At 42.3% G+C, this 26,091-nt stretch overlaps 1 protein-coding gene and 1 pseudogene across 2 annotated transcripts; both read left to right on the forward strand.

Annotated features, from left to right (window-relative positions):
- The first annotated feature begins 1,400 nt into the window (after positions 1-1,400).
- Positions 1,401-6,965, forward strand: LOC111982043 (LIM/homeobox protein Lhx1-like). 2 transcript variants are annotated; one of them, XM_024013568.2, is made up of 5 exons: positions 1,401-2,147; positions 3,358-3,581; positions 4,080-4,354; positions 4,979-5,144; positions 5,616-6,965. In XM_024013568.2, exons 1-5 carry the CDS (start codon positions 1,978-1,980, stop codon positions 5,987-5,989), a joined length of 1,209 nt encoding a protein of 402 aa, XP_023869336.1. In that variant the 5' UTR covers positions 1,401-1,977; the 3' UTR covers positions 5,990-6,965. The 2 variants fall into 2 exon arrangements, with proteins under 2 accessions (XP_023869336.1, XP_023869337.1); XM_024013569.2 differs by having other exon boundaries at positions 4,113-4,354.
- A 900-nt stretch (positions 6,966-7,865) lies between these two features.
- On the forward strand, positions 7,866-23,270 carry LOC111980002 (protein AATF-like; annotated as a pseudogene).
- The last annotated feature ends 2,821 nt before the right edge of the window (positions 23,271-26,091 follow it).

The following is a 26,091-nucleotide window of genomic DNA, read 5'->3' on the forward strand; positions in this document are numbered from 1 at the left end:
CGGCTCCACAGTCTTATTCTCAGGCCTACTCTTTCGCTATGTTGCTTTAATACAGTATTATAAAAATACACTTTGGAAAACAATGTAGGCTAGTAAAATGTAGACCTGTATACAGAGTAGGCCTAAATAGTGAAAAAGAATTGACTATAATAATTGACAAATTGTTATAGTTGTTGACAAGGTTATAACAATTATGTTAGTTCAACTCTAGTTAGCGAAAATGTAGGCTACTCTAAATTATTAAGACATCAAAACACAGTCATAAATGACCATGTACATTTCTGGAGGTTAAAATTGGTTTATTCTATGAAAAACATCCAGTGTCAAGTTTTTAATGTCACATGCACAAGTACAGTGAAATGCCTTTCTTGCAAACTCAAAACCAACAATGCAATAATAAATAACAATGTAATACTAGACAAAAAACACACGAGAAATAAGAAGAAACATGAAGAACACAATACGGAAATAAGTAAGCATACCATATACAGGGCCAGATACCTTTAGACAGGCATATTGTCCTGTTTGAAATTAAGAGCCATAGAGTGAAACATAAATTAAGACAATTCATTTAAAAATCTTTTTTGTGAGTTTTTAATGTCTGTCAAAGCCATCCAAACGAATTCTTAATGTGCATGGGGTTTAATAGCCCACTTTTGTAATTATAAAATATATGTAATCTTCATCATCATCATTATCGTCCAAGTCTGACAACATCAAACTCTATAATTGCAAGTTAACCTAACTCTGTCGTTTTGCATTGCCCTTCTTCCACATTTGAGGGTGGTGGTTTCCTTTCAAATAAAGTAACATATGTTGGGTGTTTATCCGTACGTTTCTGATTTAACTATTTAAATATCCATGCATGTGTCAGAGATGCATTTCCGTTTGATTAATCGATCTGTGAACTTCAGTGCGTCCGTGTCATTCACTTTCTCTCCTCTCCTAAGACCTGCAAACAAATGATATAGGAAGGCCTATCCATAATGATAGCCTTATAAGTTATATTTCCAATTTCAGATGAATAATGTTAGATGTAAACGAACTTAATTTCCTCTGCCAAAATGACTATAAACTACAAGAAAAGTTGTTGTTTTCATGATATACTGTACCTTATTAAATGTATCCTATCCGGAGACCCTAGCTCCGCTTCCACCTGGAATATGCTATATGCCTGCTGTATCGAGTTGGAATTTACGAGTTTCTAAAACAATACGACCGTTTCAAAGATACGAGGCAATAGTCGTTCTCTGTTCCCTAGTCCTTAGTGGGTCCGTCCGGCAAGTTTAGCGGGCATAGTAATTGCCACTCCAACAGCAAGCTGCTGATAGGTGTCGATTCAACATGACGTCAGGAGGCTCCTAATAAGGCTAGCTCGTGCGCTTTCAGAGGTACGGATACTGAAGCTTGGACTAAAGAGTGCATCATACTCGAAGAATAGAAGGATTATGACAGAATCGACAAGAAATTGAACAGATTTTTATCATATTTGTGTTAACTTTCGGCTTTGGCAATAATTATTTGGCTGTGTGGCAGTTATGTATTCGTGCGTAATTGTAGTGGCATGATGCCTTGTTCAGATTCACAAAATCATRAGCCTACTATCGCACCTCTTGGCTCATATTGATGGACAAGCAGAGGCCTTGCTCCTCTCAAGTTTGCATTCTTGCTTGTGAAATGTATTCACTTTGATAAGTTAATTGTTCATTTTCGTTTTTTTTATACCATTTTTTTTTTATAGCCAAGTTTGTTCTGTCCATGCAGGAGGAATGCAATAATATTTGAGCTCAAGGGATATGATGATGCTAGCTCATTGTTGAGAGATTCGTCTGAATGAGCTGCATCCCCTGGATTGTAGGAGTGGACTAGAGCAGGTCATTCTCTAAATCAACAAAGCGACTAAGGAGACAGACACATCGCTTTCGTTTGGGACAAAACAGAAAGACATTCACTTGGAATAGCTGGAATTATCCAAATATGGTTCACTGTGCCGGCTGCGAAAGACCTATTCTGGACAGGTTTCTACTCAATGTTCTGGACAGACCATGGCACATCAAGTGCGTACAGTGCTGTGACTGTAAATGCAATTTGACAGAAAAATGTTTTTCACGGGAAGGGAGACTGTACTGCAAAAACGACTTTTTTAGGTAAGCACACCTGGGCACATGCCTTTCAGTATTGTGCGGAAGAGCTTTAGCTTCTACTGGGTATCCAATTAAGCAGAACTATGCAAATGTACAACAGATTATGTGAAATGCAAGTTTTATCATAAAAAAATTATATTGCAAGATTGTTTTTTTTTGCAACAGGGACTCGTGTCAATCTTGTTTAATCTATCCTCATGAGCGACATAATTTGAACAAACCAGAGGCAGGAAACCCAGATTATGAGTGGTGATCCAGGAAAAGCTGATACATTATAAGCATATATCACCATGTTCTGTGACGGATTAAAGAAACGCGTCCTTTGTTTACAAGGAAAGGCTGTCAAACAAACCGCGGGGATTAAAATTATGCCAGGATTCTTGACGGAAATGTATTCTGCGTTCAATCAGTCGGCGCACACCCGTTTGTTTGCTGAGACTCTAGTGAAAATGTGATAAGTGGATTTGAATAATAAATCATCTTGAGAAAACCAATACTGCAATCACAGAACTCCAGTCCACACGTTTGTTAACTATTTAAATACAAAACTATTTACATAAATATAGGCTACATTGCAACATTGAACATTTAACTGTGGCTTTGTTATTTTCAAGCATTAAATAGGATATATTTCAATAATGGACCGTTTTTTTATGCATGTTTGACTTCTCGCCATTCAATAACCTAATAATAAACGGCGTGGCCTTTCTTGAATTATAGTTTATTTTAAGAGTTCTGCAACACGTAAACCTAGGCCTAAATATAAGATACATTTATATTTATTTATAAAAATGTATTTAGCCTAAAAAACATAATTCTTATCTTATATTTATGGTTGCTAAATAACTGGTTATCTGTGTGAATAGGCCCACGTAAAATGAATATAGTGGCGGTGAAGCTAGTGCAGGCCCAACATGTCATTTACAGATTCACAAACAAACCTGAAAAGAAAAAGCCTACGAAATGTATATATATAGTTATATTCACTTGGAATCTCATCAAAAATATATTAAGCATCAAAATACAGAAAATTAAATATTTTGCTTCATGAAAAACGCGTATCCCTTCGTGTAAACATCTATAATGTTGGCAATAATATTTTCATGTTATTGGTAATCTGATGTGAATATTTTCTGTGGCTATTTGCTGGTACACTGTCAGCCCTGCTTTGTTTGATCAATGATGGTATTTATTTTTGCTTTCTTTCTTTTAGGAGATTTGGCACAAAGTGTGGAGGTTGCGCCCAGGGAATCTCGCCCAACGATTTGGTTCGAAGAGCAAAGAGCAAAGTGTTTCACCTGAACTGTTTCACGTGCATGATGTGTAACAAACAGCTATCTACTGGAGAGGAAATGTACATTTTAGATGAATTTAAGTTTGTTTGTAAAGAGGACTACCTAAGCAACAGCAACGGAAAGAACACAACCCTCCTCTCAGGTATGGAACATGACTTGAACCACATCCCAATTTTCAACCATAAAGCGTTAATATATATGTATATTCTATATAATTCTATAGCCTCTTGTGAATCATTATTTTCAACTTTTTGCTATTGCTTTATATTCCATTTATAAAAAATATATATTTTTGGGGGGCGGGGGGAACAGTTATGATAACAGTATCTTGATAGGTTTAATAACAGTACAAATCTAAACAATAGCGTTGATGACGATTAAAATATTATTATAGGGATTAGAATTGATTGTTAATTCATGTTATCATCACCAATAATAATATGTCTAAAAGTAGTTGGCTAATATGTCTAGTGCATAATACTAATAATAACAATATTAATTGGCCCAATAGTAGCCTAATAATACTCTAATGATATGGTATTCTTGTCGATTATTTTTTGTATATTCGTTAATGAATATGCTATAAAGTCATAAGAATACATTTAAAGTCATTTCATTTCGTGTTTCTTTCATCTCACAGTCACGACCTGCAGTGACCCAAGTCTATCTCCAGATTCCCAAGACCCACAGGATGATGGTAAAGATTCGGAAATCGGGCCTTTATCTGATAAAGAGGTGGGTAGCAATGAAAACGATGAGCAGAACGTAGGGGGGAAACGACGTGGGCCTCGAACAACTATAAAAGCCAAGCAACTTGAGGTCCTCAAAGCTGCTTTCACGGCCACGCCAAAACCCACAAGACACATTCGAGAACAGCTGGCGCAGGAGACAGGTCTCAACATGAGAGTGATCCAGGTAAGAGTCCATTTCGCTTAAGTCTGTATCACACGAACAATAAAAAATATGCTTATTTTCAGTATTCTTATACGGGTCTGTGAGAAAGTATTTTCAATTCAATGGCACCTAGGTCAATAATGGCAGATGGCAAGATATGCAGATTGCTTACCACGAAAGTGGTGCAGATGCACATATTGTCATGACTTCACAATGTTTTCACACCATGATCTCTAGGCTATCTATAGTCTATACATATCAATGCAAAGGTCTTTGTTTTCTCATTTTGAAAATAGCGGCTATATGTTGGACTATTAGGCTTTAGCATATGTTACGAGAATGTGGCAATTGTGGAGTAAAAGGGTGGGGGGGTTGTCCCTGGCTGTTAAGTCCCTGGTATTCACGAAACATACGCTAAACTGGGTTAAAGATTATTAAACATTTGACAGTTGAGCCAAGGACCCATTTAGAGGTATAGGCCTATAGGCTAATCACGTCATGGTTATTAAAAGGGCATTTCACAACATGTCATCAGATCTGGGACCTCGAGATGCTGCACACATTTCTGATGCACAAAATAAATATTTGACCGGGGCTGAAAACTCAATTTCAATCAGCCATTTCCATGTAATTTGTGGTGTGCAGGTTTGGTTCCAAAATCGGCGGTCTAAAGAGCGGCGCATGAAGCAGCTGAGTGCCCTGGGGGCGAGAAGGCACTCGTTCTTCCGCAGTCCAAGGAGAATGAGAACTCTGGTGGACCGACTCGAACCCGGGGAGCTGATCCCCAACGGCCATTTCTCATACTATGGTGGTAAGGTATTTTATATTCACCATGGTCCACCCAAATAACACATTTGTGTTTAAAGATCATCCGAAATGTATTTTGATTATGAGCGCCATGCACAGGCCTTTTTACCTTATTTAAATTCCCAATTTCACTCATAATTCACAGGTGTTTTATTGCATTCAAAAAAATGGCAATAGGTCTAGGCTTACTGTATGAATTACATTTAAACATTCTTGGGGTGAAGTGAAAAAAATAAGAGAAAAAATAGGCAATAGTTGTCATTGTTTTAAGTCTAATTACAATACTGTCATCCTCCAAGTCACTATTATGGCAAATTAACCCTTTATACTACTGGAAATGTAATAGTTGTACTTTTTTTGGTAATTTAAATGGCATTCCTATAGTTTCATTGTACCGGTACAATACATTTTGTTATATTTTTTATTTTCACCACATAAGCATTTCRCATAATAATTCTGGTGTATATGTTTGTAGATTATCAGAGTGAATACTATGGACCTGGAGGAAATTTTGAGTACTACACCCAAGGCCCCCCCTTGTTGCAGGCCCAGACCCCAGTGGACCTAGGCTTCTCCTCTGGGCCCGCTGGCACCCCTTTAGGGGGCATGGACCATCACCTGGCTGGGCACCACCCATCTGGTGAGMTGCAGTGCTTCACTGACATCATATCTCACCARCCAGCGGACTCGCCTAGCCCCGAGCCCAACGGACCCGGGTCAATGCACAGCATCTCCAGTGAGATGTGTGGCGTCAGCACACCCTTCACCTCACTGTCCATCAACGGCAGTGGATACAGCAACCAATTGTCACACCCCTCCTCAGAGATGAGCGAAGGCACTGTCTGGTAGCCCACAGGACATTATGAAGCCAAGGCTAACTATTGACTTAGGAGGCAACTGAAGTCCTGAGCGAGTATCCCTTTTTATTTATATTATTTATTTATTTATTCGTCAATTAATTTATACATAATAATATATACGCATTTAATTTATTACTTGTCTCTAACTACCTTTACTGCTGTTTTGATTGTTGCAGTTTTATTTAAAGATTACATTACATTAGATTCACACAGTAACAGTGCAGACTCCAAAGCAGTCATATAATGGTGAATACTGTATAAGCGTTCAGCAGAACTTTTGCTTTAGAGGGTCTACCATATCAGATAAAAATGTTTTTTTTTTTACCTAAAGCTTTTATGATGGCTTTGGTAGTCGTGCTTATTTCTCAATTTGTTTTTGTTTCTCTGTATATGTCTGTGTTTTGCCAAATCCTAGAGAGTTTGCCTTCAAAAGGAAAACTTAAAAAAGTTGTATAATCTTTTATTTAATTGAAAATAACTTGAATTTGAAGATGAAGTCAACCTTCTAAAAATCGATGGACAATGGTTTGAGGTGGACATACAGTAGAACAGTCAACTGTTTACGTATATATTTACAGTACTTCAGGGGTTTGAATATGAGCATTGTTTGAAACCTCTTGATTCAGATGTGAACATCGTTCAAGCAACAAACCAAACTTTTGTATTTATTCTATTTATATTATGGTCATGGTTCCTCACTGTGCTAGATTGTATTATTGTGTTTACTTCGAAGAACATATAAAAACACAAATAGACCGTTGCCAAATAAGGATAAAAGCACAATTCGTTAGTGCTTTGCGTCATCAATTGCTGAACATACTACAAGAAACATAGTAGCATTTTTAACAGAATGTGTTAAATTATAGTTAATTATATAATGAGGCTGTCTATTGTGTCCGAAAGGCTTTATTTTGTGTCTTTACATGAAAGTCCAAATGATTAAACATTGATGGTCAAATATGTTACCAGCAGCTGCTATATTCTTGAAATATCAACTCTCATATGATTATGTGACCTCTAGTGCATATTAGACCATTCACTGTATAATAAAACATGTTAAAAAAAAACTGCAAGCATTTTTAACGATAAAGGGGTGGACATTTTTAGGTTGAAAAGATGGACGCTACTGTTCTTTCTTCACTCACTTCTAACACACCTTCTGCACACTTCTTGATTTCTAAACAGTCGACCTAAAGTACAGTTTACCCAACTGCCCCTAGGCCCTAGTGTTATGTTATTTAAATCCCTGACATCGGGTGTGTCTGATGTACAGAATCCACTCACTGATTAGACTACAGTACACAGAGGGCCACATCCACGTCTACAATGCTGCTCAGCTCTCCATCATCAGATAAATTGACATGAGGATGTCTGAGCAGGTACAGGCCTCTCCTATAAGGGGATTAGAGTTTGGAAAGAGGAAGATCAAGCCTATAAATTAAGAAAATATGATATAACGGTAGATCTACATATTTCTCAAATGCAATAAGATTTTTTAAATATGATAATGAGATCCTACATGTATGAATTGGCACCAAAAAATTGCACTCACAACCCTGTGGCACTAATTATTGAAGTAGGCCTACAACATATATAAAGTATATTATTCATTTACCATATATTATAACCCACTTTACCTGCAGGGTTTACGGTGTATTATGCTGAACAACAATTACGTCGGATAGTATTCGTCCACCCGACATTATCTGGTTTAATTATTTTAATAATCCAAAATCAATAGCCTAAACAACAACCCCCGGTTGCTTGAAGTTAAATTGTAGCAGATCTATTTCGTTAWTCTATTTTTATCTTTGAGTCGCCTCTTGATGACGTAGGGATTAAAACGTGTGAGTTGTMAGTGCAAGGAACGATGGCTGGCTACAAATCACAACAGCTCGAGGATTTATTAAATTCTCTGCCCAAGTTCACGGATCCAGGGGATGATAATGATTTACACGATTTGTAATGTTTTATAGGTATATTTTGTTTTCGATTTGAGGACAATGTTTCCGTTTTCATGTATCAACTCGTTACACACACGCCGGGTAGCATGTAAAACTAAGCTAGCCAGTTAGCTAACAGGCTAGTAGTACACTGAAAGCACGAAACACCTCTATAAACGATTATGATGCAGTACTGGCAACCAACCACTTAGACATGTATTTGTTGTGAGGTTTTCAAACTGAGCACGTTGTAGGATGAACACCCACTGCACCAGGTCCAATAACATATGATTCTGCTACTGGTGCTGCTAGCTAGCTATGATGACAATTGTAATATTATCACTAGCTAGTATTCTTATCTCTCCAAACCTCTTATARTCATTGTCATTGCTAGCAAGTCGGCTCGATGCTGAAGATACAAATCAACATTGACATGACCTTATGGAGYGGGGCAATATCCTGTCAGTTTTTCCACTTGACTTGTCTTTCTCCTGAAGAATTCTTCTGATTTAATTGTAACATTCTGATCCTGAACAGTAAGCTATTATTGCCAGCCACTTTGTATATTGATCAGATATGACTATAAACTTGCAGTTTTCAATCATTCAATCTTAATGTTTGGATACCTCCCAGAGACGAAAGCCAAGGTGGTAGAGGCATTTGAGGGTGGTGGTGATGATGTGGTTGCCTTAAGTGGGCTCCGGAAGAAACTTATAACTCTGCTGGAAGAGACAGACAAACGGTACCTGGCCAAGGCAACCTCTCGTAAAGACATGCTAAAGGACATCGAAGGTTCTGGTGAGTTGGAACATGAATGTGTCATTTATAATAATGATAAACATATATGTTGGATAATCAATGCAACTGACCACAGGGAAAAGGAAATAAGGAACCTGTCTAGAAAGTTGGATGAGAGCTGGTAGTTTGGGTTCAAGTACTTGAAATGCATATTTTTTTCCTTCTATCCCTGGAATTGATCTGATAAGGTTGGATTGGTGAAACGATAAGGTAGTAACCTTGATTTTACTTATTTAATCAGATACATGCTCACCCTTTTGGGGCGGCAGGTGGTTAGAAAGTTGGGCCAGTAACCGAAAGGTTGCTAGATCGAATCCCTGAGCTGACAAGGTAAAAATCTGCAGTTCTGCCCCTGAACAAGGCAGTTAACCCACTGTTCCTAGGACGTCATTGTAAATAATAATTTGTTCTTAACTGACGTGCGTGGTTAAATAAAAATAAATAAATAGGACGGGAGGAAGGAAGAATGTACACTGCTCAAAAAAATAAAGGGAACACTTAAACAACACAATGTAACTCCAAGTCAATCACACTTCTGTGAAATCAAACTGTCCACTTAGGAAGCAACACTGATTGACAATAAATTTCACATGCTGTTGTGCAAATGGAATAGACAACAGGTGGAAATTATAGGCAATTAGCAAGACACCCCCAATAAAGGAGTGGTTCTGCAGGTGGTGACCACAGACCACTTCTCAGTTCCTATGCTTCCTGGCTGATGTTTTGGTCACTTTTGAATGCTGGCGGTGCTTTCACTCTAGCGGTAGCATGAGCCGGAGTCTACAACCCACACAAGTGGCTCAGGTAGTGCAGCTCATCCAGGATGGCACAACACCTGTCTCTTATACACATCTAGATGTGTATAAGAGACAGGTGGAGGAGGCCGTAGGAGGGCAACAACCCAGCAGCAGGACCGCTACCTCCGCCTTTGTGCAAGGAGGAGCACTGCACATTGCAAAATGACCTCCAGCAGGCCACAAATGTGCATGTGTCTGCTCAAACGTTCAGAAACAGACTCCATGAGGGTGGTATGAGGGCCCGACGTCCACAGGTGGGGGTTGTGCTTACAGCCCAACACCGTGCAGGACGTTTGGCATTTGCCAGAGAACACCAAGATTGGCAAATTCGCCACTGGCGCCCTGTGCTCTTCACAGATGAAAGCAGGTTCACACTGAGCACATGTGACAGACGTGACAGAGTCTGGAGACGACGTGGAGAACGTTCTGCTGCCTGCAACATCCTCCAGCATGACCGGTTTGGCGGTGGGTCAGTCATGGTGTGGGGTGGCATTTCTTTGGGGTGCCGCACAGCCCTCCATGTGCTCGCCAGAGGTAGCCTGACTGCCATTAGGTACCGAGATGAGATCCTCAGACCCCTTGTGAGACCATATGCTGGTGCGGTTGGCCCTGGGTTCCTCCTAATGCAAGACAATGCTAGACCTCATGTGGCTGGAGTGTGTCAGCAGTTCCTGCAAGAGGATGGCATTGATGCTATGGACTGGCCCGCCCGTTCCCCAGACCTGAATCCAATTGAGCACATCTGGGACATCATGTCTCGCTCCATCCACCAACGCCACGTTGCACCACAGACTGTCCAGGAGTTGGCGGATGCTTTAGTCCAGGTCTGGGAGGAGATCCCTCAGGAGACCATCCGCCACCTCATCAGGAGCATGTCAAGGCGTTGTAGGGAGGTCATACAGGCACGTGGAGGCCACACACACTACTGAGCCTCATTTTGACTTGTTTTAAGGACATTACATCAAAGTTGGATCAGCCTGTAGTGTGGTTTTCCACTTTAATTTTGAGTGTGACTCCAAATCCAGACCTCCATGGGTTGATAAATTTGATTTCCATTGATCATTTTTGTGTGATTTTGTTGTCAGCACATTCAACTATGTAAAGAAAAAAGTATTTAATAAGAATATTTCATTCATTCAGATCTAGGATGTGTTATTTTAGTGTTCCCTTTATTTTTTTGAGCAGTGTATTTCAAAAGCAATTTCATCAAGGCACTGCATTTGAAAATTGTATTTTGTAGAATTCTGCCCTCTTGTGGTTCTGCAAGGGACACCTTTACATTTAGTAACTGTCCATCATTCAGTTCAAAATAAACTACAAGTAAATGTGCCTCTCACGCCACACTAGATTCTCTTATAATCTTGTTAATGTCTCCTATAATTATTACCATAACACATTGCTGGTGAACAAGATACCGTAGCTTTAATAGATTGATGTAGGTTCCTTATTTCCAATTTAATCTATGCTCAGCTGTGTATTGTCAAATCATGTGTAGACGTTTAATTACAATAAGCATGTAACATAGAATAGCTTAGGCCTACATCTTCAAGTGGGCTGTTTTTTTGGCTATTAAATGGAGAAATTGCATTGTTGTTAATCAAGCTAATCCCTGTTTATCCAAACAAAATGCCTTGATTAAGGCAAAGAGTTGCAAGTCAAACACGGGCCATGCAGCTAATCAATTTAAACTTAGAAGACAACTGATTACAGCATTAAGCTGTAGTGTACACGGCATGCACTACTATTATTCAGCTGCTGAGTGGAAGGCCATCTACAGCCTTAACTGCTTGCATTAGTTAGAAATGCTACATTTTATCGCCGTATGGTTGTTAATGAACATCTGTTTGGTTTTTTCAAATGTAATATTGAATCCTGGTCTTATCATTCTATTGCGATTTGGGTTTTTAGGAGAGGACAAGGACAATGATGATGAAAACGAGGAGGAAGCTGAAGATGACAATGTTGATGATGCTGATCTGGAGGATGGAGAGGCTGAAGATGATGATGATGATGATGATGAAGAGATTGAGAGTGACACTGCTAAGAAGAAAAGCTTGGTATCTAAGCGGAAGGAGACGGACATGACACTTCCCTCAGAGACAGACTTACATAAGCTAACAGAGGGGATGGATCACTTTGGAGAGAGCGAAGAGGAGTATGATGATGAAGAAAGTGGTGATGATGATGGAGAGAACGAGGAAGATGAGGATGAAGAGATGGAGGATGAAGCTGACGATGTGGGAGCTGTGATGATATTTTCTTAAGAGAAGGTGGATGAAGAGGTGGAGAAAGGGAAAGCTTGGAAAGATCAACTTGGTATGTATTTTGATAGACCTGCTATGTGTAATATACACTGCTCAAAAAAATAAAGGGAACACAAAAATAACACATCCTAGATCTGAATGAATGAAATATTCTTATTAAATACRTTTTTCTTTACATAGTTGAATGTGCTGACAACAAAATCACACAAAAATTATCAATGGAAATCAAATTTATCAACCCATGGAGGTCTGGATTTGGAGTCACACTCAAAATTAAAGTGGAAAACCACACTACAGGCTGATCCAACTTTGATGTAATGTCCTTAAATCAAGTCAAAATGAGGCTCAGTAGTGTGTGTGGCCTCCACGTGCCTGTATGACCTCCCTACAGCTGGCATGCTCCTGTGAGGTGGCGGATGGTCTCCTGAGGGATTTCCTCCCAGACCTGGACTAAAGCATCCGCCAACTCCTGGACAGTCTGGTGGATGGCGAGACATGATGTCCCAGATGTGCTCAATTGGATTCAGGTCTGGGGAAGGGGCGGGCCAGTCCATAGCATCAATGCCTTCCTCTTGCAGGAACTGCTGACAAACTCCAGCCACATGAGGTCTAGCTTGTCTTGCATTGTCTTGCATTAGGAAGAACCCAGGGCCAACCGCACCAGCATATGGTCTCACAAGGGGTCTGAGGATCTCATCTCGGTACCTAATGGCAGTCAGGCTACCTCTGGCGAGCACATGGAGGGCTGTGCGGCCCCCAAAGAAATGCCACCCCACACCATGACTGACCCACCGCCAAACCGGTCATGCTGGAGGATGTTGCAGGCAGCAGAACGTTCTCCACGTCGTCTCCAGACTCTGTCACGTCTGTCACATGTGCTCAGTGTGAACCTGCTTTCATCTGTGAAGAGCACAGGGCGCCAGTGGCGATTTGCCAATCTTGGTGTTCTCTGGCAAATGCCAAACGTCCTGCACGGTGTTGGGCTGTAAGCACAACCCCACCTGTGGACGTCGGGCCCTCATACACCCCCTCATGGAGTCTGTTTCTGACCGTTTGAGCAGACACATGCACATTTTGTGCTGCTGGAGGTCATTTTGCAGGGCTCTGGCAGTGCTCCTCCTTGCACAAAGGCGGAGGTAGCGGTCCTGCTGCTGGGTTGTTGCCCTCCTACGGCCTCCTCCACGTCTCCTGATGTACTGGCCTGTCTCCTGGTAGCGCCTCCATGCTCTGGACACTACGCTGACAGACACAGCAAACCTTCTTGCCACAGCTCGCATTGATGTGCCATCCTGGATGAGCTGCACTACCTGAGCCACTTGTGTGGGTTGTAGCCTCTGTCTCATGCTACCGCTAGAGTGAAAGCACCGCCAGCATTCAAAAGTGACCAAAACATCAGCCAGGAGGCATAGGAACTGAGAAGTGGTCTGTGGTCACCACCTGCAGAACCACTCCTTTATTGGGGGTGTCTTGCTAATTGCCTATAATTTCCACCTTTTGTCTATTCCATTTGCACAACAGCAATGTGAAATTTATTGTCAATCAGTGTTGCTTCCTAAGTGGACAGTTTGATTTCACAGAAGTGTGATTGACTTGGAGTTACATTGTGTTGTTTAAGTGTTCCCTTTATTTTTTTGAGCAGTGTATGTTCTTCACAATGATGAACCAACTTAAGCACATATTATCATCTATTTTTCTCAGTAGACAACCGTGTCATTATTTTATTGAATCTTCACAGCTCTTTGGGACCAGCTACTTGAGGGGCAAATTAAAGTGCAGAAAGCTCTTCTGACAGCCAATAAGCTGCCACAAACACATACCTTCCCATAGTTCAAGAAGAGGGGTGGAGCAGAGTTTGCTGGAGCGTTGAAGAATAGTGAGTCCATTGTTTCTGGTTATATTTTAAACTACATTTTATTTTACAGCTACCAAGAATATTAAATTCATTTAACTTTGTTGATCCCCAGGGGGAAATTGAGAAAAAAGGGAAATTACACAAAAACACACATTACAAAGTTAATAAATGATGTGATAATACTGAATGTTTTGTCTAGATATGTTATCTCCCAGACACAGATTTAGAAAATTAGTATTGCTTGCCTGCATATGCAGGGATTATTAGTGCGTAAAATAAGTTACTTTAAACGCAATGGCATTTGAAACATGAATTTTTAATCTTGGTGGACAAGGCTGGAGCTAGTGTTATGGTTTAGTATTTGGTGAGTAGAAAATAATTCAAACTATGTGACTAGAATCTGAAGTAGGCTTGGCTGTCGGTAAAAACATCACTACAGGAAGATTGTCATAACGAAATCATATTTTCTGTCTTTTCTTATAAGAATATCTTAATCCTTAATTCCACAGTGGAATCATATGTGAAACGCTAGTTTGCTTTTCTCTCATTATTGTTTAAACCTGACAGATTTGTCGTGATTCTTKTAATACTATTTTTCTCAAGGCGTGATGGTAGTCCACCTCCCTCATGAAAATCACTCACACAATTTTATAATCAATGCCCACAGTAATAGGATTCCTCTGGCCATGGGCAATTAATACAGTTTTTCCCTTTCTTTCTCCCCGCGCTGATCTCAAAGCTACGAGACACTGGCTTCTCTTCATTTGCATATTTATTACATTGGACTCAAATCTGGCGAGTGATTGATGTGGAGCCTGCCTCCTGAATTTTTAGCGGCCCATTATTATGAAAGGGAGGGAGGGGGCTCCAGCGTGCCAGTGTACTTTTGATTAAAGTTGAAGAGGAAGGAATCATAAGTGTTCCCCACCTCCTTTCTTTTCCTACACCCTGTGATTTGGAGGGCAAAGTCTCGAAGATTTGTGGCATGTTTTAATGGATGTTGACGAGATGTGGACTAACAACAGCCGAGGCAGATCTGCTCCAAAACATTTTATGCTTGAGGGGAATACTTTCTGTAGATTGGTTGACAAGTGAAGTTATATTTTCTATTGTTATGCGGTATAACTTTGTTTTATTATTTTCCCTTTTCCACCCAGCTAATATTGAGGATTTGACTTGCACCGTTATGCCATTTACACTCATACTTCCTTAATTCATTTTTATTTATTTCACCTTTATTTAACCAGGTAGGCAAGTTGAGAACAAGTTCTCATTTACAATTGCGACCTGGCCAAGATCAAGCAAAGCAGTTCGACACATACAACAACACAGAGTTACACATGGAGTAAAACAAACATACAGTCAATAATACAGTAGAAAAATAAGTCTATATACAATGTGAGCAAATGAGGTGAGATAAGGGAGGTAAAGGCAAAAAAAGGCCATGTTGGCGAAGTAAATACAATATAGCAAGTAAAACACTGGAATGGTAGATTTGCAGTGGAAGAATGTGCAAAGTAGAAATAGAAATAATGCGGTGCAAAGGAGCAAAATAAATAAATAAATACAGTAGGGGAAGAGGTAGTTGTTTTGGCTAAATTATAGATGGGCTATGTACAGGTGCAGTAATCTGTGAGCTGCTCTGACAGCTGGTGAGGGAGATAAGTGTTTCCAGTTTCAGAGATTTTTGTAGTTCGTTCCAGTCATTGGCAGCAGAGAACTGGAAGGAGAGGCGGCCAAAGGAGGAATTGGCTTTGGAGGTGACCAGAGAGATATACCTGCTGGAGCGCGTGCTACAGGTGGGTGCTGCTATGGTGACCAGCGAGCTGAGATAAGGGGGTACTTTACCTAGCAGGGTCTTGTGTAATCATATTTACTACTAATTGTCATTTCAGAGTTTGACAAAGACCAATGTTAAGTTTACTTTAGACAACACCATATTCATAGCATGTTTCCCTCTATCTTTACCCTCTTGGTTCCCATATCTCTCTGTTAGTATATTACATCCTGACAGCATGTTCTCTCTATGATGTTCTGTAAGGTCACAAAGCCCTGAAGGCTCTCCAGAGTCTCCACTGGAGCTACAGGACCAGCTGCTCCATCAGAACCCAGACACTAGGCCCATCTCCCTGGGCACGACCTGGGGAGCACACAGGTCAGCACTGTCTCTCCTCCACACCCACAGACAGCACACGTTGTACTCTGCTACATGGACCACTCTCCTGATTAACATTAAATGCTCTGAATTTCAACCTACTTCCGGCTTTAAAGGCCCAGTGTAGTCAAACTTTTTTTCCTGTGTTTTGTATCATATTGTACAACAGCTGATGAAACTAACACTGAAAAAGTGTGAATACATTTGCTGACATCACCAGGCGGTATAAGTTGATATKGACCAATAACAAAGCGAGTTCAAAACCTCTCTGCCATGACCGGGAGACCCATGAGGTGGCGAACAACTGTACGGTGTTTCCTCCGACACATTGGTGCGGCTGGCTTCCGGGTTAAGCAAGAAGCGGTGCGGCTTGGCGGGGTCGTGTTGCGGAGGACGCTTGGCTCTCGACCTTCGCCTTCCCCGAGTTCGTACGGGAGTTGCAGCGTTCAGACAAGACTGTAACTACCAATTGGATATCACGAAAAGGGTAAAATGTACCAAAACAATAAATTGATATAAAAACTCTGCCAATAACAGCTAATGTTCAAGATTACATATACCTCCCCCTCTCCACTAAGAACACTATCAGACAGTCCCTAACAACATTTTTGCTTGAGAAATAGTTTTTTGCTAAAAAGCAATTTTTGTTTCTCTGACCATTTGAATGGAAAACTATTACAGTAAGGTTCTTATTAATTGTTACCCAGATTCAAATCAAATATTGTCACATTTCCCGAATACAACAGGTGTAGACCTTACAGTGAAATGCTTACTTACAAGCCCTAAACCAACAATGCAGTTTTAAGAAAAATAAGTGTTCAGTAAAAAATAGATTTTAGTACAATTTTTTCATTACAAATAATTAAAGAGCAGCAGTAACATACAGGGGGTACCAGTACAGAGTCATGAAAAGTATGAAAAAATAGAACTGTTTGGCCATAATGACCATTGTTATGTTTGGAGGAAAAAGGGGGATGCTTGCAAGCCGAAGAACACGATCCCAACCATGAAGCATAGGGGTGGCAGCATCATGTTGTGGGCGTGCTTTGCTGCAGGAGGGACTGGTGCACTTCACAAAATAGATGGCAGCAGGAGGAAGGAAAATTATGTGGATATATTGAAGCAACATCAGTCAGGAAGTTAAAGCTTGGTCACAAATGGGTCTTCCAAATGGACAATGACCCCAAGCATACTTCCAAAGTTGTGGCAAAATGGCTTAACGACAACAAAGTCAAGGTATTGGTGGCCATCACAAAGCCCTGACCTCAAACCTATAGAAAGTTATGTGGGCAGAACTGAAAAAGCGTAGGTGAGCAAGGAGGCCTACAAACCTGATTCAGTTACACCAGCTCTGTCAGAAGGAATGGGCCAAAATTCACCCAACATATTGTGGGAAGCTTGTGGAAGGCTACCCGAAACGTTTGACCCAAGTTAAACAATTTAAAGGCAATGCTACCAAATACTAATTGAGTATGTAAACTTCTGACCCACTGGGAATGTGATGAAAGAAATAAAAGCTGAAAGAAATCATTCTCTCTACTATTATTCTGACATTTCACATTCTTAAAGTGGTGATCCTAACTGACTTAAAACAGGGAATTTTTACTTGGATTAAATGTCAGGAATTGTGAAAAACTAAGTTGAAATGTATTTGGCTAAGGTGTATGTAAACTTCCGACTTCAACTGTATCAATGATGTCGCTCTTGCTGCTGGTGATTCTCTGATCCACCTCTACGCAGACGACAAGTTCTGTATACATCTGGCCATTCTTTGGACACTGTGTTAACAAACCTCCAAACGATCTTCAATGCCATACAACTCTCTTTTCGTGGCCTCCAACAGCTCTTAAATGCTAGTAAAACCAAATGCATGCTCTTCAACCGATCGCTGCCCGCAGCTGCCTGCCCGTCTAGCATCACTACTCTGGACGGTTCTGACTTAGAATATGTGGACAACTACAAACACCTAGGTGTCTGGTTAGACTGTCAACTCTCCTTTCAAACTCATATTAAGCATCTCCAATCCAAATTAAATCTAGAATCGGCTTCATATTTCGCAACAAAACCTCCTTCACTCATGCTGCCAAACATACCCTCGTAAAACTGACTATACTACCGATTCTTGACTTTGGTGATGTCATTTACAAAATAGCCTCCAACACTCTACTCAGCAAACTGGATGTGGTCTATCACAGTGCCATCCTTTTTGTCACCAAAGCCCCATATACTACCCACCACTGCGACCTGTATGCTCTTGTTGGCTGGCCCTCACTACATATCCATCGCCAAACCCACTGGCTCCAGGTCATCTATAAGTCTTTGCTAGGTAAAGCCCCACCTTATCTCAGCTCACTGGTCACCATAGCAACACCCACCCGTAGCACGTGCTCCAGCAGGTATATTTCACTGGTCATCCCCAAAGCCAACACCTCCTTTGACTGCCTTTCCTTCCAGTTCTCTGCTATCAATGACTGGAACGAATTGCAAAAATCACTGAAGCTGGAGACTTATATCTCCCTCTCTCTTTAAGCATCAGCTGTGAGAGCAGCTTACCGATCACTTTACCTGTACACAGGCAATCTGTAAATAGCACACCCAACTACCTCATCCCCATATTGTTATCTATCTTTTTGATTTTTTGCACCCCAGTATCTCTACTTGCACATCATCATCTGCACATCTATCACTCCAGTGTTAATGCTAAATTGTAATTATTTTGCCTCTATGGCCTATTTATTGCCTTACCTCCCTAATCTTACTACATTTGCACACACTGTACATAGATATTTCTWTTGTGTTARTGACTGTACGTTTGTTTATGTGTAACTCTGTGTTGTTGTTTTTGTCGCACTGCTTTGTTTTATCTTGGCCAGGTCGCAGTTGTAAATGAGAACTTGTTCTCAACTGGACTACTTGGTTAATAAAGGTGAAATAAAAATAATACAAACTGAGTTAAGGTATTGTTTCTGACTGTTCTTTATCTCTTCTCTCAGGGTTTTGGGCGTTTGACAGAAACATCCTCACCCAGGTGCTTGAGAAATTGCTATTTGCTAAGAAGCTAAAAACTCACCAGAAGCGAGCGGGTGGAGCAAGCAGAGGGAGGCGGGTGGAAAGAATGGGACAGGCAGAGCAGTGACTGTATGCTAGCAGGATAGTCCATATCGCCAATAATCTTTGCTGAGAGCAATGTTGTGTTTCCAAAAGTGGATGAATTGGCCTAAAGCCTAAACCCTTAGCTATCTCTCCCAATTATTATTTMATTTTTTTTGTAATAATGACAACATTAAAATATTTTTTTTTGACTGCAGCGCCAGCGATAAAACGCAAAAATAGAGACACGTTCTAATTGAGCGAGACGTGAAAGCGGACAACCCGCCCGCCCTACTTCGGTTGGGTCATAATAATTCAAAACAATGCATTCTAAAATAAATCACACACATGCCTCATACGTTCGCCTTTGGTGAGTTTAGGCCATAAGGTACTTCAATGTTACCCAGAAATTATTTGATATTGAGATAAAAACAGCGGCATTGGCCCTTTAAAGAATATATCTCTGGTGGGAGCTTTCACCATGAAACCCTCTCTTCAGTCAGATTCCTTCTAGTTTGTTAAGCGTTCATCTGTTACAGCATTAACTGAGTGAGATACGTTAAGCTCTGTATCTTAACTTAATCTAGTCAGCAAATGCAGCATCTGAACTTTATTAACCTGAAATGTAGGCAATGTCACGGCCCAAAATGATTTCAAGCAAGGAGCATTTGTAGGTTGTTAAATACATTACGGGAGATAGAGGGGTTGTTTTAGATTAGGACCCGCGCAGCTCAGCCATCCCTCTCCCTCCTCCAGAGGTGCCACTTTATCTGGAGAGCAGCCTGTTTATCTGGGGTGCTACATCTGGAGTTTATGACTTCACCTCCTGCATCGCTACATGACAGAGAGCTTTTTCTCTCCCCCTCTCTACCTCGTTCTCACCCCTCCCTCCCTCCCTCTCCCCTCCTCTTCCTCTCTCTTCTCTCTCGGGGGACAGAGCAGCTGCTGAAAGCTAACACACGTCTGAAAGACCTGGACGAGGAGATCTTTGATGATGATGATTTCTATCACCAGGTAAATATCAACCCTTCTGCATGAAACAATCATCACACAAGGGCTGAAGCATTCCTAAAAAGATCTATTGTTTGATACCACACTTCCATTTTGTTACAAAAGTGGACGTGTATTACAGGCAGCATATCAGGAGTAAGCGATGCTGTGCTCTTGGGAATGGTGCCTGGATCTACATTGTGTCGCGTGAAGTACCAAGACTGCCCTTGTTATTATAGTTGGTCCTTCGGAGGACAATGTCCTGTCATTCCAGTCTCCCCCAGTCTGAGGGCTCCGGAAGTGCAGCTCAGAGCCGTTCCCTGTGGGACTAAGCCTGCTCCAGTAATACTCCAGTAATACATGGTTTTAATGTGGTTAACCTCTCACAGCAGGCCAGAGCTGGACTGATCTTTGCATCCACCGAAACCTTTTTAGTCAGCAACTCTGTGCATGCCATAAATCACTGTTGTGCATTTGTGTGTGTGATGCTGACTCCTATAGTACTGTAATGGCTCTCTCTACACCGCTCAGTACAGCTGAGGCGTAGTCATTAACCATGTCTGTGAACAGAGCGATCACTCCCACACTGGATTAGAGTCATTATGTAGCACCAATGGAGCTTTAACAGTTACATTCACCAAGGAACTGCAAGATATGCACATTCCTAACCTACGTCCTGATCAAGGATGAGGAAAGCTATGGGGACATGCACACTGTAGTGTGCATGTTGTGTTGCTGGTGACTTGGTAGTGCCCATTCTCGCTATCTTTCCCTGTCTCAGAGCCTGGAAGCTGGCCATACAGAGAGAGAGCCCCATAGAGGGAGAGCCAGAGGGGTTAATTGGGGACATTAATGAAGATTCTCTCTCTCCTGATAGGGGTCAGGGAGAGGGCTGCATGGTGGCCGATTTTAAAACGAAATGGTCCAGTCAGTCAAGACGAGACGTTATTATCTCTGGGGGGAACACAAAGGAACAGGGCTGAGTAATGAAACTACTCCCTGTAATGTGGGGCTGTGTGTGGGGTTATGTGTAGTCAGAGTCAGTTGTGTGAATGGAGTGTGAATCAATGAGAACTGTCCTCATTAAGATGTTGTACTGTGAGGTCCAGTGCTGATGATCCTCTGGGGTCCTGGCACTGTGTTACTCTTCTAACTGAGGCTGATGCCCAGCGGTGGTTCATTCAGGCAGAGCCTGGCTGGTCTGGGCCTAGGTTCTGTGGTTGGCTGCTGGGCTGACGCTGTTGAAGAGGTCCAGGTTAAGTGAATGGATTTGCTGCTAGGGCAGAGAGGAGGGGGAGAGAGGGAGCTCTGTACTCTGGTGAATGAGCAGGGGGGATAAATATATCCACACACACACACAGGAAACACTAAGTCTCCCCTTTTGGTCTCTTTTTCCTCCGCTCACCTTATTATGTTTAAAACAGCTTCTGCGGGTGCTTATTGAACGTAAGACAAGTGCTGCAGACCCCAACGACCAGGTGGCTATGGGGAGGTGAGTGATGTGTGTGTGCATGCGTCTGTGTGTGTGGTGCTGAGATCTGGGATTACCCCTCTAGGCTTTGTCTGATAGGGGTCCTCTCCTCTCCTACTCTTCCAGACAATGGCTAGCCATTCAGAAGCTTCGCAGTAAGTTCGAAAAGAAAGTGGCCACCAAGGCGAGCAAGAGCCGCAAAGTCAGTTGAGTGGAGGGAACAGCGAAGGTATACAGTGAGGAAATATTGATTCACTAGAATATTTCCTTTTCTCCACATTAAAACTCTGACAATAATTGAGTGCCCTTGTTTCCATGTACGTCTTGTTCCATTTATGTCCGTTAGCAGTATTAGGTGTAGTCGGTCTGTTTTTAGCATCCACTGCAGAACAATCTGTGTTTCTCTGTCCGTGGAGGCCCCAATGACCGCATGTATTACCCTTGGTTCGTTTATGAAAAAACAAATAGATTTCACTTCCTCTAATGCCGGTTTGTCTAATGTCCTTTCAGTTATTTTAATGATCTTTTATAGAAAATGTCCCCATCTGTTAATGTAAATTCCATTTATATAGACTATTTTTTTTCAACTACGCTATTTGTTTTCTCCATTTATTGCAAGTGGAAAGGTCAGCCTTTTATTTGGGGCCTTTTGTGCCCATTGTATTTCTCTGTGTTTATCTTATACACGCAGGCACACTGAACTAACACATGGACTCAAATACTCACATTTATTAACGGACAAACCACAGTTACACACATGTACATTGCATTAACATTTTAGTCATTTAGCAGACACTCGTATCCAGAGTTAATTACAACATAATTGAAATGGTGTGTATTCCCTATTTTTGATGATGTTTGTTCTTGCGTGCGTATCTGTCTAGGTTCCACATCCACAGTAAGCTGGTGAACATCATGGCCCCCATCGACCACAGCTCCATGAATGATAACGCACGGCGAGTCTCTTATTGGTCACGCATTACATGAGTAAAGGCAGCACTTTTCACTGACATGCCAATATTGACCTGTTCTTCAACCTATCACCTCCTCTATCTTGGGGCTGGAAATCACAGAGCTCAGTGTTCCTCTGTCCTGTCCTCTTGTCACAGCCATCTGACACACAGCCTCACTCACAAACCTGAAATGACTGTCCCTATAACGGCTACCCTCCCATAAATCTCTGAATGCTGCTTTGCTCGCCTGCTCTCCTGCACTCACACACAGACGTTGTTCCCCTTTTAGCTTTTTTGTTACCAACGTCTGTAGTTGGTCAGTGTGATTTCTAAATGAGAAGAACAGGTTCTTCAGTTGTAGACTGCTGATTGTCCTATTATGTGAGTTTACAAATGCCATAGCAGGAGTGTTGTAGTCTTCCATTTGCTAGTGGGTCCATATTGATTCCAAGCACACACTGGAGAAAGAGAGGACAGTAGATGGCTAGTCCCCTGACTGTCCTCCTTATCTGTCCTCGTCCAGTACATACTGTAGGTAGGCAGGGTAGTACAGGCTGAGGTTGTGTTTACTGTGAGATGACAGGTATTCTAAACGCGGTAATAACTGACCAATGGCGTGACCTTGCCCTGCCGTGTGTACAGCCCACCTCATTTCCATAGCAATCAATGGCCTACAGTAATAATGGTGATGTATGGCCGTTGCATCAGGCTGTTCACTGACCTTTCTCAGAGAGACACACTGGGTGACCTTTTGGAATGAATGCCCCGGCACAGCCCTCCTCACCCTCTATATCACCCTCCCTCCCGGACCTCTTATCTCTCTCCCCCACCACCGTATCTCAACGCTGCGCTGGCTTCACGGACGCAGCCCGCAATGCTCCACTGGCTCCATGAATGTTAATGTGAGGGGGGAGGGGGGCTGTCACAGACAGGTCCCACATACAATGCAGGATCTAAACGCTGTTTGTTTATTAATAAAGGTACGTGGTGGAGCTGATGAGTGAGTAGGCTCTTTTTTATTTTATACTGACTTTTTCCGGCCCTGCACCCACTAAAGGATGTGCATTTGATCACTCTTGACACACACATGCAAGTGTCATGCATACATTTCATGCACATTGCACACCTGTGCACATTTAAGTCCTCTAGAAGGTATTTAGACATTCATCATGGCACATTTCTGCATGTAATATATAGGAGAGGAGATTTGAGGCAGGCTTCACCTCCAACCACACTTCAGCACCCCTGTTCCTCGTCTCTCGTCTTCTCACACACACACACACACACACACACACACACACACACACACACACACACACACACACACACACACACACACACACACACACACACACACACACACACACACACACAGACACACACACACACACACACACACACACACACACAGAGACACACAGTCAGTCAGTCCTATTTTAGGCTGGGTTCTGAGCCTCTCCTCCCCTGTCTTCCCGGCGCTCTTCAGTATTCCCCAGCCGATATTTACCGAGCTCAGGCGGAATGAGAATTTATGCATTATGTGGTGATGATCAGAATGTATTGTAATCCTTGACCCTGGTGGCGCATTTCAAATGAGGATTGGGGATTAAGCCCCTGTGGCTGGCTGACAGACACGTTGGCTCCCTGCCCCCTGAGAACAACACAAGGCTCCTCTTTAACACAACACATTACACAGATACAGGGACTGGGACCCTGCACTGACTGTTATGCTGTAGTGGACACAGATTTGTAATAGGTTATAATCCGTATAGCATGCTATTGTAGGAGTGGTTACTTCTCTACCCTGGCCAACACAAACTATAGGTTGTTTGACACCACTGCAGTAAAGAGCAGTGCAGTGTGGGAGAAATGGTTGTCCCGTTCATGTTCTGCAGTGATGTCTCTGGGACTCTACCTCTGGCTACCTATAGTTGGTCGGGTCCTTTGCCTTTTCCCATGGAAGTGGACCCACAGCAGTTCTGGTATGACTGGTTGCATTCAGATCAGAGCAGCACAGGTCAACTGGCTGCATTCAGATCAGAGCAGCACAGGTCAACTGGCTGCATTCAGATCAGAGCAGCACAGGTCAACTGCCTGCATTTCAGATCAGAGGCACACAGGTTCAACGGCTGGCACCAAGAGCAGCACAGGTCAACTGGCTGCACCAGAGCAGCACAGGTCAACTGGCTGCACCAGAGCAGCACAGGTCAACTGGCTGCACCAGAGTAGCACAGGTCAACTGGCTGCACCAGAGTAGCACAGGTCAACTGGCTGCACCAGAGTAGAAGGTCAACTGGCTGCACCAGAGTAGCACAGGTCAACTGGCTGCACCAGAGAGTAGCACAGGTCAACTGGCTGCACCAGAGTAGCACAGGTCAACTGGCTGCACCAGAGTAGCACAGGTCAACTGGCTGCACCAGAGTAGCACAGGTCAACTGGCTGCACCAGAGTAGCACAGGTCAAACTGGCTGCACCAGAGTAGCACAGGTCAACTGGCTGCACCAGAGTAGCACAGGTCAACTGGCTGCACCAGAGTAGCACAGGTCAACTGGCTCCCTTGATTCTCTAATAATCTCAACACAATTAACGGAGACATGTCACTTCTGGTGGCATCACATACTGCCATCTAGTGTCTATTCTATATGCAGACAGACGCACACAGGCTTTACATGCTGTACATTTGTATGTAAATGCTGAACATTATGTTTTATGGATGTAGAAAACAGTTGTGATCTATGTGCAGACAGTCGTACACAAACAAAACTAGCCCTGTCTCAAAATTAGGCTCTATTGGCCGATCTATCTGAGTAGAGCCACTTTGGCTGGAACATTTGACTGATTGAAATGACTGAGCTGGTCAGGGAAGGAGGAGGCAGCCCAGCGAGATGGAGATTGAGAGCAGCTGGGGCCTTTCCCTGATTCCCTCCCTGCCTGCCTGTGTTGGTTTGCTTTTTGTCATGGACAGGCCTGTCAAAGACAGTGACAGACACTTGTGTTCAGGCCGTAATCAGACGGCACTGGGCTCCGTAAAGACCCTTCTCTGTCTCATCTGGCCTATTGCATATACCTCCCTAATTGGAATCCTGCAACTGGGTCCCTGGCATTATCTCTCAAGTACCGTCAAGTCATTGAGACGCATGAATGTGGAATTATTCCTGCTCCCYATGCATGATTGAGACCTCTCCTTCTTTTCTGTCTCATCCCTCCGTCATCCGCTGATTTCCTCTTTTGTCACATTAAAATGTTAAGTCTGTGGCGAAGCCAGGTTTGATCATAATTTTGCCATGCTTCTTGTTATTGAAAAAAGTGATGTTTAAAATGTTTTTCTCCTTGATGGTGTAGGACTGAGTTGTATCGCTCACTATTCAGGAAGAACGCATTGTGCTCCCGAGTGGCACAGCGGTCTAAGGCACTGCATCTTAGTGCAAGAGTCGTCACTACAGTGCCTGGTTCGAATCCAGGCTGTATCACATCCAGCTGTGATTGGGAGTCCCATAGGGAGGTCGCACAATTGACCCAGCGTCGTCCGGGTCTGGCTGGGGTAAGCTGTCATTGTAAATAAGAATGTGTTCTTAACTGACTTGCCATGTTAAATAAAAAATACAATTTTCTGAAGGTGCAGTGTGGGAGTGACATGCTCTGAGCTAGTAGGAGAGATGCACAGCAGAACAGAAGGCAGAACCCAGGAGATAAACACATGCCTCTTCCTGTGGTCTGGCCCTCTCCTCTAAAGGCTTATGAACAGCACCAGTCTAGATGTTAGTTCAGAATGGACCTG

This window comes from Salvelinus sp. IW2-2015, linkage group LG20 (assembly GCF_002910315.2).
Source record: "Salvelinus sp. IW2-2015 linkage group LG20, ASM291031v2, whole genome shotgun sequence".
NCBI lineage: Eukaryota > Metazoa > Chordata > Actinopteri > Salmoniformes > Salmonidae > Salvelinus > Salvelinus sp. IW2-2015.